Source organism: Pygoscelis adeliae, unplaced genomic scaffold (assembly GCF_000699105.1).
Source record: "Pygoscelis adeliae isolate BGI_AS28 unplaced genomic scaffold, ASM69910v1 Scaffold47, whole genome shotgun sequence".
Lineage (NCBI taxonomy): Eukaryota > Metazoa > Chordata > Aves > Sphenisciformes > Spheniscidae > Pygoscelis > Pygoscelis adeliae.
In genome coordinates, this window is record NW_008825255.1 from 2,192,689 (window position 1) to 2,206,818 (window position 14,130).

Genomic DNA, 14,130 nt, shown 5'->3' on the forward strand with positions numbered 1-14,130 from the left:
TATTTCTTGCTTAGGCATTAATAAGAGCTTAGTTTGCAACCAAGAGGTTAACAGAAGAGTTCATTAACTTCTATGAGACATGCTGTGATCCTCAGCTAGGACTGCAGTGTCATTGCTCTGGATTAATCAGATCTGAAGATCTGGTTGGACTCGATGATCTTAGAGGTCTTTTCCAACCTTAATGATTCTGTGACTCTATGAAGATTAAAGTCAAGTTTAATTAAATTTAATTTCTGCTGCAGTGGAGATTGCTACTGGCGTGCTGAGACCTGAGGTTAGGCCACTTATCACTGAAACATGGGAGATTTCCTTACAGGTATAGCATTGCACTGTGAGCAGGGTGCGTTGCGGAGGTGGGAACTCGCAGGACGCAGGAAAACAAAACAGAAAGCTTCAGTGTCCTGCTTGTGTTAGAGAAAAAATGGTACACTATCATTCCTGTAAGGTTTACTGAATTTTGTAGAAGCTAGACATTGTGACATAGGCTTCTTCGTTGTTCAGTGACCTCATTTCACTGGTAGGCAGCATCTGGGATACAGTGTCACCATTTAGGGGCTCTGGTCCGGGCTGGCGAGAGGGGTCTGGGGGAGGAGCAGAAGAAAGGTTGAAACCATCATCGCACAGGGGCACCCCATTGCTGTGGCACACCTCGTATGTGCTGGAGCTGCAGTTTCCTTCGGTGACTGCAAGCTGGCCGGTGCCCAGGAGTCTGTGCAGGGCTTCAGCCGGCCAGATTCCTCCGTAAGTCACAGGAAGGTTTAGGTTGCTTTTGTCTGTCATCTCAGGGATCATCTTCTGGTCTGATCCACTCCTAAATTTTTCTGGAATGTTTGACTCTGGAGTAGTTGACGGCTGCAGAAAATTTTCCAGTTCAGCTTTTGCTCGAATGCCATCCACTTTATGGATATGAACGTAACCAAAACTCTCTGGGTTGAAGCTTATATCAAAATTCTGCACAGCAAAGGGAATAGCGTGGTCAGTTAACAGTGGGTATTAGTTTAAGAGAAAAACTACTTTGATAGTTCATTTGATTTTAGAAGGGTATTTATTATTTCTTTAACTCCGAAAGTAACCCTGAGCAGGCTGAACAATAGGTTAGCAGAGAATAAACTATCACGTGGCTTAAAATCCTTTTCCATATTAATCTGAATCTATCCAGTGGCCTCCTGCAGGCAGCACCACTGGAGAGCGTTTTATGCTCTATGCAATGTGGTGGGAACTGGTGTTTCAGAGACTTTTCTGAGCCACACATCTGTTGCATGCCTGCCATTTCACAGGAATGAGTGTGCCGACCAGGCGGTTCCTTTCAGTTTTACCTTCCTAATTTAGCAGTGAGGGAAATAAAAGTTTGCCATGACTTCCTGAAACACATTAGGAATCCCTGCACTGGGGAGCATGGAGGGTGGGAGAGTCATCTTAGACCTCTTATTAAATTAAGAACATGCTAATAATGTACCAACTGGAGAGAACAGCGCTGATGCATTTTCTTAGTGAAAAAATGCACTAGACACATAGTTTTAAGGCAATGGGTTAATCCCACACCTTACGGTTTGTAACATTTGACCATCTGGCTTTTATCTGGCAGAGCAGTTCATGTACTGCATGGTGTATGAGCAATTCTGCTGGCTCTGTAAGGGTACACAGGCATCACCAGGGATGTCTGCAAAGGGTCCCCATCCAGCCCCACAATCACGGTTTCATAGAATCACTGAAGCATCTCGGTTGGAAAGGACCTCTGGAGTCCAATGGTCCAACCTTCTGCCAGAAGCAGGACCTGGATTCGGTTATCCAGAGCCCTATCAAGCCAAGCCTTTTCCAGCAAAGGAGAACCTACCTCTTCTCTGGGCAACCTACACAATGTTTAATTGTTGTCATGGAGAAAGATTTTTTTTCTTGTATCCAGATGACGTTTACCCTGAAGCAATATATGCCTGTTGCCTCTGGTCCTGTCACCATGCAGCCTTGTGGCAAGAGCACCTCCACCATCTCTCTACCTACACTTTAGGTATTGGAAGGTTGTGATTAGTAGTCCCCACCCCAAGCTTCCTCTTTTCTATAAACAAACTCAATTCCTTCAACCTTTCTTCATATATCAAGTCCTCCAGCCCTCTGTAGTTACTTTGCACAAGTCAAAGCTCAGGCACTGGTTGAATTGTCTGTTATTTCCATACCCTTGACTAGCATCTGCCTGTGCAAATGTGGGCTCTCTTCAGTGAAATGTAGAAGTAATTTCTGAAAGATGCCCCAGTTAATGCATGTACTGTCTCTGGTAAGTATTAGTTTTGTTCCCGATAGTCTATACTCAGGTGAAAACAACAGTGGAAGTACATACATTTTTTGGCTTCTTGCATAGTTGTTCCAGTGTTTTTTTATGATCAGGAAGGTTTGGCCACACAGCAGGCTTGATCCTGAAACAGCAACAGTAGACAAAAAGGAGTTCAATAGCAGCAAAAGAGGGACATGTTGAGATATCAGAGATTCATATTGCATCATTCATACTAATTCTCACAAAGCCTTAGGGCTGGCTTGCATTACCCAGAATAATGACAGAGAAGTCTCATAATAAAACAAAGACAGGAAAAGAGGAGTTATAAAGGTCACCAAATAGTCATTGTCCTTTTGAGTGCACAAATCGTCACAGTTAAGGGAAGACATTTCACCAAGTACTGGAAAAGAAACAAATTATGGTGGCAAAGAGCTCATTTGCATCTAGCTGTGTTAACAGGGTTTTGCATGATGAAACCAATTTCTGCAAGTGAAGAAAGATGCTGTGGTTAAAGTGCAAATTTGCTGATATTTGCCTCTGCATGTTTACATAAGTCACAGAGCTGCATATTGTCCCACTCCTTGGCCAGCTATCTGTGCTTCAGATAGATATCTGTACTGTAGCCTTGTCCCACAGGTTTGATTTTTACTGCCTCAATTAGCAAAGTTCTCGTGTTATGCCACTGGAAACCCTCAGCTATGATACATCGAGAGAATATTACCTGACTGACATTCAATGTTGCAGTGATATAAATGTAGCTGTAGATGTATATGAATATATATTTCATTTTATATATGTGTCTGTATAAGTGGATATATATACACACGTCTAAAACCCTCTTCTTTTTAAAAGGGAAATCTCTGGCTTCAAAAAGTCTCACCATCTAAAAGCCTGGTTTTTTAGCAGTTTTACATACTTTGTATGCAAAGTTTACAACTTTGCTTCTAGCAAAGTTAGGGAACTGCAGGTGCTCAGCAACAGTAAAAAGCAAGAGCTAGAAATCTCAAGCCACATCTATACTTGCAAATAAAACAGCACCAGGGAGCATTCCCTGGCAGATAACTCCAGTGTCTAAAATGTTTAATTATTAAAATTGTTCTTGGCATGGTTTGACTGGGGCCAACTAGCACATTCCCAGGCAATCCCTGTGTTAATTCAGGAGTTAGCACAGCCCAAGTGTTGCCCCCAAAAAGCAGCTCACATGCAGCCATGTCTCTGGATGTCAATGGAGCTGGATGTCATGGACAGGCTACTCTGAATGCCATCTAACAGCCCTGGGCTTTCTGCCTTGCAAGGACTTCATCTCCTATGGTTAAACTTGGGACTTTTTCACTTCAGATTCTGGTTTCACCAGATTATCTACATATCTGCTAATTTTCTTAAATTTGTCAACTATCCATTCTCTATAAGCATATATAGCCACGTATTAAAAAATATATTTACAGCTAGCTATCTACTGCTGTGTAGCCAATATATGAAAAAAAAAAAAGAACGCAGGCAAAGGACTGCCTGTGTAATGAATGTATCTCCAGTCCCACTTCTGCCATGACTGCTTTGGTGGGGGATGTAGAGCCTGGTTTTGCCACATGGCTGGCTGGATGTGGACCTAGCTGAGCTGGTGGTTGACACCATCAAGCCCTTGTTGCAGAGAGCTCTGCCCTGCTGCTTCCGAAAGCGCTGCAGAGCAAACACCCTGCTGACTCAAATCTCCCCGGTATACCATTTCCACACCTCTTGGGACTTTACTAAAACCCACAGGTCGCTTTCTTTCCAGATCTTGCTTGAAGCATTTGAGACAAATTTGCCTCCAGCGAGACACCGACTCTGTAAGTGTTTCATGGTGACTTCAGCTCCCAAAAGGTCCCAGTGCTTCAAGCCCAAGACTGAAGTCTCCTCAGAGTGGCAGGTCATCTTCTGCCTGCCAACACCCTCTCTTGTATTGCCCGCTTCTACGCTTTGTCTGCCTTCAGCTTGATATAGAGGTCCAGAGATGGAAAGAGAGTAGTTCACAAGTATAACAGGGAAAGCAATAAGACTGTCAGAACAGGATTGGCTTCCAACACTTTTTCTGATACAAAAAGACTTAGATTACCTGTTTTCCCAAAAAGTTACGATCAGGACAATCATGACAATAGACAACATGAATCCCAGGATGGAGAGTATAACCACGACCATGCTGCTAGCTAAAGAAAAACAAAGAACATCAGCCAATGCATGTAAATGTCTCACTCTTAAGCCACCGTAACTGTAATGTCTCTTCAGACAATAAATTAGGAATTAATGCCAAGCATTGCACTTGCCTGTCATTGGACTGGTGCAGTGGTGCATTTCTCCTGCCTCCCTGAAGGAGGAAGGAGGTAAGCTGGCAGAGCATCAGCACTTGGCTGAGCTCCAAGCTGGGTTCCCAGCTTGGATTAAAGCAGCTCAAAGTCTGCTATCATTTCCAGTGCATTGAAGCCACCACTCACCGCATCCTTACAGCAGCACTGAAGTGACTTTGAACACACGTAATGCCGAGGTGCCCTTGGGACTGAAGGGACTCCAAGGACCAGAAGGATTATTCATGTTTACAAGTGCAATGATGACATTTTATCCCATATCGTATTCGTGATTAAAGTGCCATGTTTGCATACAAATCCAGGGCCCTGAAATGGGCCAAGTTTCACTGCTCTTTGTGCCCTATCTAAAACACTCAGTGCAAGCTGGTTCTTCTGCAGATCAGCAGGCAGCAAGCAGGAGTGAGTCAGCCTTCACCTCCCTTTGCACCCCCCTCATACCCTTACAGCAGCATTTCATCTGATCTTATTGCCCTTCATGTGGAGAGTCAGCCCCAGACCAGAGCTGCTGGGTCATCTCCTCTGGGGTGCCTGGTGCCTGTGAGGGCTGACCCTGCCGTGGCCGGGTCCTCTTCCCTCCCCATGCTCTCGTCAATGCTGCCGCCAGGGTTGGCCAGGGAGCCGAGGACCCCTAGCTCTGCTTTCTTCCAGGTGAACCAAAGTGGTTTCTGCCCTTACAACTCTCTGTGGAGTGCTGCTCCCTTGTGGTCCTGAAGCTCTTGGAAGTGCTCCATTCGCTCCACATGCCCTTAAAATAATCTCCGTTGGGCTGCGAACGTACTTTCACCTCATACGATGCATCATTTTCAAGGTTTTTCCCCAGTAATTTTACCTGAAGGTATGGTGACTCTATTGTCTAAACACACAAAAAAATCCAATTATTTTTCTAGAAGACACAGGAAAAGTATCTTTGATTTTCAGCAAAATATGCAAGATCAGGTGCATCCCTGCAGTACTGTGCTGTTTGCTCTGTGTCTTTGGTTATTATACAGGTGGTCATGACAGTATCAGTCTAGTTTAACAGCAAGGTAGTCCAGACAGTATAGAGAAGAGAGACTAATGCCAGGTAAAAGCTCTTTGGAAAACAGCTGGAAATTTTAACTGTGCTTTTCTACTGCTGATACTGCAGTGGGAAATATATGCCTCCCTGGGAAGGCTCAAAAGAGAGAGGGGAAAAAATACATTTATGCAGCATAAAAAGTTGATTTCTGAAAGAGCAGCTACAGGAAAGAAGCTGAAATCCCACAGTGTAGCTCTGGTGCTCTTCATTTCAGTGTATTTTTTTTTGCCTGAATCCTTTTCTTTTTCTAGTTCAGTTCTCCTGTGTTCCCTCTGTAAAAACCAGGTACCATCCACATTTTCAAACACCCCCCATCTGGTCTAGTGTTTGCATGGCTGCTCTTGTGACAGGGGTCACAGAGGTCCCAGCAGCTGGGCAGCCCAAACCAGATCCAGTTTACAGGCAGCTGTGGCCCAAAATGTGGTGGGTGGGAGAGCTGCAGGGCTGCACCTGAAGCCTGGAGAGGCTCAGTAAAAAAGGGACATGAAGAAACTGTTGCTAGATAAGAAAAGGGGTCATATGATTTACTGACTGATAAGCAGAGAAAATAGAGCAAAACCACCATAGCAAAGAGCAAGCCATCCAAACACTTAGGATGGTTCGTTACATTATGTCATCTCTTCCCACTGCAAAGCCCAAATGAATGAAACTTGGTTAGCCCAGAGAAATGTTTGTCAGACATGATTGCTCTTGGTCTGGAATTGTTTCAACTGATGAAATTTCCAAATGCCAAATATTGCACCTTTCCAAGCTTTCAGCTGGAGAACTGTAGAAATGCAGATCTGAGGGTTTTTACATGATACTGGTATTTCTGATTATGTTTCATTTCGGAAATTAGTGTAAGCTCACCAAAACATCATCACTTACCTTCCAAGTACCTTCTTCCTGCCGATAGGCTATTTGGTGTATTAATTTGTCCTTTAAGTATTTCTTCCATGAGTGTGGTGTACTGTAATGAATAAGATACTCATTTGCCTCCTTTTGGTATGTGATGTTTATATCAAATGGTACTTCAGGCTTAACTGCAAATGATAACAAACCAGGATATAACGGGAGTAGGATAATGTTACTACAAAATAAACACGTTTTGAAAAGTAAAAAAAAGTCCACTTCAAGTTACACCCCCTGCAGGGAGATCTATCTTGAGCAAGGGCTGGCCCAAGCCGGGCGAGCCTCATGCTGAGCCCCAGCTCACCCTAACACCTTGGTCCTGAGAGGGGCTTGGTTTTGACCTGCTGGAGCAGCAGTGTGACCAGCAGGGACAGCGCTTCCTCGGCATGTGACATTTAGACTTGGAAAGCAATTCCTGAGCATGCCCACCCCTGCAGTAGCACTGCTTGAAGACCTGAAATTCAGTCCCTCTAACCAGTGCTCTGAGAGGGAGACCCCATGGCAAAACCTATCACTGCTCTGGGAGGAAGGCACTGGGGAGCAAACTGGGTATGGGTACAACTGCCAGTAGGCATCAAGGCGGTGGGACAGAGGAAGGGACAAAGTATGACAGTGTTCGACATAGCTGAGGGGGCTGTGGCTCCAGGCCCTTGCTATGAACCCACACCTGACCCAGTCTGCAGGAGACTGTGCAAGTACATCAAGTCCAAAATGCAGCCCTCAGGACTCTCCCCAAGCTGTACCTGAGCTGGATGTGCCTGAGGTCTCTGCAGGGACCTATGTCTGTGCCACTGAGGCTTCCTGAATGCACCATGTAAAGTATATCAGTCTCACAGGAACAGAGAGCCCACACCTCCCTCCTCTCAGGAAAATGCATATAGCCAGAAATTATGCCTACTCCTTCTGCAACCCCCAAATACTTAATCCTTCCATGCAGAACCCGCAGTTTCTAGAGGAGAGACCACCAGAGATGGTCAAGGCTGGCCCATAAACTGAACGGTAATGTAAGATTACAAAACTATTGGACTGGGGCAGAAATGTTTCATGAGAGGGATGTTGCAGTGCCCATTGCCAAAGGAAGGCACAGCAATGTGGCACCAGAGCAGAACAGAGCTGCCCTACATGGGCTTCTCTGCAGCCCTTGAATCAGCTCCCAAGAGGGCTAGGTCCTAAGAAGCCCCTCTTCCCCTGAGTTGCCTATTTCTTGGCTCAGGCAGGTCCCCAACGTGGCTTTGATGAGCCCATTCATGGGCTCTTGGTGTCCCTTCTGTGCTGCAGGATGCCTCAGCACCTTGTTCAGACAACAGGCTCAACCAAGAAGCAAAGTGTGAAAAAGTGAGATCTTGCAACCTTGCGGTCCTTGTGCTACTGAGCCCACGCTAGACTTTGGGTGGTCAGTCCTGAAACTGCGCAATCCCTAGTAAGAGATGAACAAAATGTCCCTGCTTGACGGTTTGTCCAGTCAGGAACAGCTGCTTCACCCATATGCATGATTCGGTCTATGTCCAGGTCTGGGCAGAGTGTTACAAGCCAGAATTCAGCTGCCTATTTTGAATGGAGGTTAATCATGTTTGGCTTTGAAGCAAGGAGAACACCACACTCTGCCAACACCCCAATCCAGGCTACATGCCCTGCTAGGACACTATTTTATACTGCCTCTATGTCATCCAGATTGACACTTAGGCTTTGCGCTGGGCTATTTTTTCCCCCAGTAACCCCTATATCTTAAAAATGTCCAAAATGTTGTGTCTTACCAATGTCAGTTACAACCAGACTCCTGCAGACCCTTTTCTTCATCTCAGAGTCCATGCAAATGTCTTTATTCGAGAGTATATCAGTGAATTGTAAGAAATACGCATCTTCCTGTTTCTCCATATTGAAGCACATGTAATTGCTGTCTTCCTTGGTACTGTTGACCAACGTGACACAATGTTAATTTCTTCTCACTTTTACTATAACATAGTAAGGGATGAATCCTGGTTGCTCATTTCACATTAACTGAAGTGAGACTCCATGTGAAATAAGAAAAATATGCCATGCAAATAAGGGGTTTAAAAGATTGATACATTTTTCTTCATGGTCTTTGAGTACAATAATCAAGTGACATGAGTCACAGTAAGAGTCCTGGAGCTCTCCAAGAAAAAAATGCAGTTATTAAATTGGAGATGTATGTGTTAAAAACCTTTGCATCTTTAAAAATTATCTTACTGCTGCCATTTTTAAATATAGGGCAATAGGTTTGGATGTTCACTGAAGATAAATTTCTTATTGACTGAAGTGGTAGCAAATACAGGGTCAACAGTCAGCCAGGCCATGAAGGAGTCATAAGGCACAGTTTCAGAGGTGGAAATATATCTGCGTGTTCCTCCATCTGTGTGACTCCTGTGTTTGAGGACTGTCATAAAATTTCAGTCAAAATCTGGAATAAATCCCATGAAAATAGAAAAACTCTAATAAACTAGGTGGAAAAAAATTAAGTAATGATTAGACTAGCAAGACAAAAAAAAAATCCACTTCTTTTGCTGGCTGCTGCAGAACTTTCAGTTTCAGGAAAAACAGGCAAAGGGAAAAGCAGAAGTATGCTAAAGAAACAAAATCTGAGCTTCTTCAGCTAGATGCATCAGTTAAAAAAAAGGTGGAAAAGAATTTCAAGGCCTTGACGAAAAGTGGAGATGACTGATGTGTTTGGTTACTGTTGGGCTTTTGTATACTCATTCTAGTGTGTTTTTTGCATGTCTGTGTGTGCAAAGACAATTGCTTAATTTTTGTCTTGACCCGGATAAAGGCATTTTCCCTGCAGTGGAAAATCAGCCTTCTTGGCAAAGAATTTTCTGCAGAAAGGATCTGCCTCTTCAAAAACATTTTCACTTTTCACTTGATAAAGGTTAGGGTTTTATTTTTTTAAATATTATTTAGTTAAAAGGAAAAATGTTCTCTGTTCATGCTGGGCTACATCCATAATTACAGGTGTTCCAGACCAACAGAGGCAAGATCAGGACTGCTGGAGATGTTATAATGTCCTTTACAGACCCCTCCAGCTGACTTTTTTTTCTTATTAGGGAGTTATGTTCTGTTTCAGTAAACTTTTCTTCTTTGCTGAATATAGTACTTAAACTTGGTAAAACACTCTGAAACAGAATTTTGTCTAGCTTTGCTGCTCCTGTTTCCCAGCATACGGCAATGTGACTCACTGGTGCTTAGCATTTCACTTCCCAGAAGTTTACCAAAGGACAGACTGACAGCACTTACCACAGGGCCAGGGTATAGTTAGTGTTGTGAGGAGGCGGCTCGGTAAAATTGCAGGTCAGGCTGCTATAGGAATCCCTAAATTCCAGCTGGCTGAAGCAGTCGATGTCAAAATTGTCTGGTTCGTCATCTCCAAAAGTCCCTAAGGAGAGATTCGTAGGATGTTACTGAAGCAAACCCATGAGTGTATTCGATTTGCAGCTCCATTGTACAGGAGGTTGTTTCTTTACGGGGTTGCTGAAAGGAAGAGGATCAACCCACCTGTTTTGTAAGAAGCAAAGAAAGCTTGTTCAAAATGAAATTAAAAGCCACTTGCACCTTTCAAGGTTGCTCTCCCTGCATGCCAGTGAAGCCCACCCACTCAACCACGCATGAAGGTACATTCTGCATCGTCAGTCTGTGAACTATAAAAGACATAGCGTCGCAGATCGTTTGGTCAGATGAGACACCCTGTGTCTGTTCTTTTCTATTAATCATAGGTGAAGAGGGGTGCTGATGTCGACCTGGAAACCTCTGTCAAAAAGTCCCAGTGTCAAGTACAAAACAGAGAAAATATATTGTCTGCTCTGCAGTTTAATTCCTCCTAAGTTTGAGCCAGGGGCAGGGGAATTCTCATTTTAAAAGTTACAGATAAACTTTATACCAAGATAAAAGCAGGACCTACTCCATTTGAAAATCATCTCAGAACTTTCTCAAACAGGTTTTCCTATTGGGAGCCATAAAATGCTGCTATCCTTGGGCATGTGTCGTGGTTTGACCTCAGTCGGCAACTGAGCACCACGCAGCCACTCGCTCACTCCCCCCCTCACCTCCCCCCCGTGGCAGGACGGGGGAGAGAATTGGAAGAGTAGAAGTGAGAAAAACTCATGGGTTGAGATAAAAACAGTTTAATAATTGAAATAAAATAATAATAATAACAATAATGTAATAATAATAATAGTATACAAAGCAAGTGATGCACAGTGCAATTGCTCACCACTCGCCGACCGATGCCCAGCCAGTCCCTGAGCAGCGGCCCCCCCGGCCAGCTTCCCCCAGTTTATGTACTGAGCATGACGTCACATGGTATGGAATGTCCCTTTGGCCTGTTTGGGTCAGCTGTCCTGGCTGTGCCCCCTCCCAGCTTCTTGTGCACCCCCAGCCTTCTCAGTCAGTAGAGCATGGGAAGCTGAAAAGTCCTTGACTGGTGTAAGCACTGCTCAGCAACAACTAAAACATCAGTGCGTTATCAACTTTGTTCTCATCCTAAATCCAAAACACAGCGCTGTACCAGCTACTAGGAAGAAAATTAACTCTATCCCAGCTGAAACCAGGACAGCATGCGAAGGGGAGCAAGACATGTTCATGATGCCTGTTGAAAAGCAGAATATTCAAGTCTTGAAAATAAACGGAACAGAAACAGGCACTGGATATACTCTACATGGTTACTTCCAGAGGTGTCTGGGGCTGATACTCAAGGCTAATGTCTGCTCAAGAGCAACAGCTAGTTTCAACGGAGTTATTTGTATGGGAATTTCAGCTCAGGACATCCTGAAAGTATATCAAACACCTTGTAGCTCCAAAGTGGCAGACCCACAGCCAAGGATGCACGCTCAGCACGTTGTCATTGCTCTGCCTGCATCAGGACCAGCTGCACTGCGATGGCTGAGAGCGCCCGAGCAGCATCTCCTGTCCCTGCTCTGCCCCTGCCCATGCTGTGAAGGTCTGGCCTGTCACCAGGTTCCTGAGAAGACTGGAAAATGTTATGGGTGATTTTAGAAAAGCAAGACTATTTTTGTGTCATGAGGCAATCAAGCCCCATTTTGGTTGTACTGCAAAGTTTTCTGAAATGTCACAAATTTGGTCTCAAGAGGGAAAGCTCAGACTTTCTGCCAGAATGCGTGGCTTCCTGCAAATTTGCTTCAATGACTAATACAACAATCACGATTTGACTAAGAGTGTATGTCTCAAGTCCTACACTTGGCAGGTATGAGGTCAGTGAAGCAAAAACTGATGCTTCTGAGAGGAGTCCTCTCTGGCGGAAACTGCCAGTTCAGCCTCATTTCATGAAATCTCACCCGCCGTAGCCGAGCGGACAGGGAAAGGGTTATTGCCATACAGGGAAAGGGTTATTGCCATGACCCCTTGAGCAGATGCTGGGGGCAGCAATGCCTCTGTCTCCTTTTACCGGTGGTTAAGGGTGGCTGTGATGATACATAACCCTCTTCCCTGTGTCCAGGGACTATTCCCAATCCCCTGCTTGGTCCTCTCCTACCCGCTCCTCAGTTATGCCCTTGCCATGCGGGGTGCCCGCCACAGCAAGAACAAGAACTTGGCTGCTCCGGGGATATCAATGACTCACACTCACAAACATTGTGGGGAAATGCCCGTGGAAACATTTCCAGTGGAAAATCCCTCCCAGAGAAAATGATGGTCATCTCTGCTGTCACCCAGGTGAATTGGATCACTGAGGGGTGACCAGCTACTTGGATACCATGATTCATAGTCCTGCTGGTGACGTCCTATGATATCTGGCCAATCCTGCCAGCGTACAGGGAGACCCAGACCTTGTCCAGCATGGGAGCACATCTGAAGATCCAAAATGATCATGGTTTGACAGCAGGGAGAAAGCAGGGGAGAGTTGTTCGATTGCGTTAAAATGTAGGTCAAGAGCATCACCCCACAGGGTCACTATCAGCAGCACTTCCTCCTGACCTCAGAGCTGATGTGCATCTGGAGTTGTTTTTTGAGTAAGAGAAGAAATTCAGAAGTCAGTCAGGAATTCAGAGAAAAATGCAAAAGCAGTGCACGCAGGGGCTAGGAAGGGGGCTGCTGCTACCAGCACCCATGGTGGTGGGCAGCAGCAGGGACAGGAGCATCTGATGCTGCACTAATCCAGAAACCAGAGGCAGATCTATCCCCCGAGCTGAGATTTAGTGGCCATTTGCCACCATGAACAACCGGTGCTAAGAAGCAGTTATTGGTCTTCCCTTCTCACCGCCAGCTCTGGTGGGGTCTGTCCCAAGGGGAGCCCAGCTCTCCCTGAGGGACAACGAAATGCGGTGTCTTCCACCAGCGCTGCTGCTTTGAGGGAATAACCAGCACAGCACAGACAGAGACAAAGCAGGTGCTGTACAAAGCCACTCTATTTGACCATCACATTCAGGAGAGAGACATAGAGGTCAGCACAACCCTAGAACAAGCCCTGCAGCAGTTTCACACAGGTGAGAGTCTTGACCAACACAGCCCTGAGCCATCTGGGCAGATATATATGTACAGAAATGTATATTACATAAAGTTACATATTTGTGGGTAAAAGTGTGTGCATATAGGTATACATATATGCAAAATTCAGGGTATAACAAGTAAGCTGAAATGAATCTGCATCAAATGGAAAAACACCCATATTTTATATAGATAGATACACCCAAAGCTCACATGCACAGGTATGTGATATTTTATGCCTCTCTAAGACTTTACCTGCAACTACCAGGAGACTGGCTTATTTATACTCATAGCTACCTCAAGACAACATTAAAACTTATGAATTAGGATGACTGATCATCCTTTATATAAGACACAGAGATTGCTTGGTGCTTTCTGTATATGCAAACTACATATACCAGATTTTGTATAAACACACAAAACTGGTATTCATCATATTAATAAATGGCATATCAGAAAAAATCTTTCAGCTGTCCACTACTGCTTTGCTGAAAAGTGACAGAAATTTTAATTAATTCTCTATCAGGCTGACTGCAAAATGGAAAGAAAGAAAAAGGTTTTGTCTTGCAGTTCAAACAGCCATTGAATGTTTAACCAGCGTAGTGCACCTTTGGTGCCGCACTGGAAGGAAAGCTGACTTTACCTCTTTGACACTGAATTTTCACATTGTGCTTACGTGGTTCCTTATTCGTGGAAACAACATCCTAACCATAGAATATATGATAATTAAACCTCATGAATGGTGTTAAGTAAGTAATTTGAAATGCTTTTTCTGGTATGGTTCCTCCATAGGCTGACAGTAATGTTTTTGTCTGACATAAAGATGCATGTAGTCTCAGTTACAATTCTTCCCTAAACCTCAGAACCACCATGCAGGAATGTGTTTGCTACGTAAATGGTTTTGATGAGTCCAACATGACTCACACTGCTAAGGACTGTTTACACAATTAAAAGTTTACAAGATTTTAATTTTTTCCTTGAGAAGCCCAGACCAGGCAGAGACCTGCCAGGCAGGGGCGTGATTCTAGTGGGAAAAAACCTGCTCTTGTAGCTACAGCCATGGCAGGTCCTTCACAAAAACGGTTGTCTCTTGGGTTTGGTCAACACCCAGCAGGATGGTTCGAATC

General features: G+C 44.5%; 1 protein-coding gene across 1 annotated transcript in view; it reads right to left on the bottom strand.

Moving 5' to 3' along the window:
- Positions 1–447: 447 nt before the first annotated feature.
- IL7R (interleukin 7 receptor) overlaps positions 448–14,130 on the bottom strand; it is a 16,012-nt gene continuing 2,329 nt past the window's right edge. Inside the window, exons 2-8 of the mRNA XM_009329458.1 lie at positions 9,803–9,941; positions 8,308–8,462; positions 6,530–6,684; positions 5,281–5,458; positions 4,359–4,449; positions 2,333–2,408; positions 448–951 (exon numbers count right to left, since the gene is read on the bottom strand). Coding sequence (XP_009327733.1) covers positions 448–951; positions 2,333–2,408; positions 4,359–4,449; positions 5,281–5,458; positions 6,530–6,684; positions 8,308–8,462; positions 9,803–9,941 — 1,298 coding nt within the window. The remainder of the gene's footprint in view (positions 952–2,332; positions 2,409–4,358; positions 4,450–5,280; positions 5,459–6,529; positions 6,685–8,307; positions 8,463–9,802; positions 9,942–14,130) is intronic.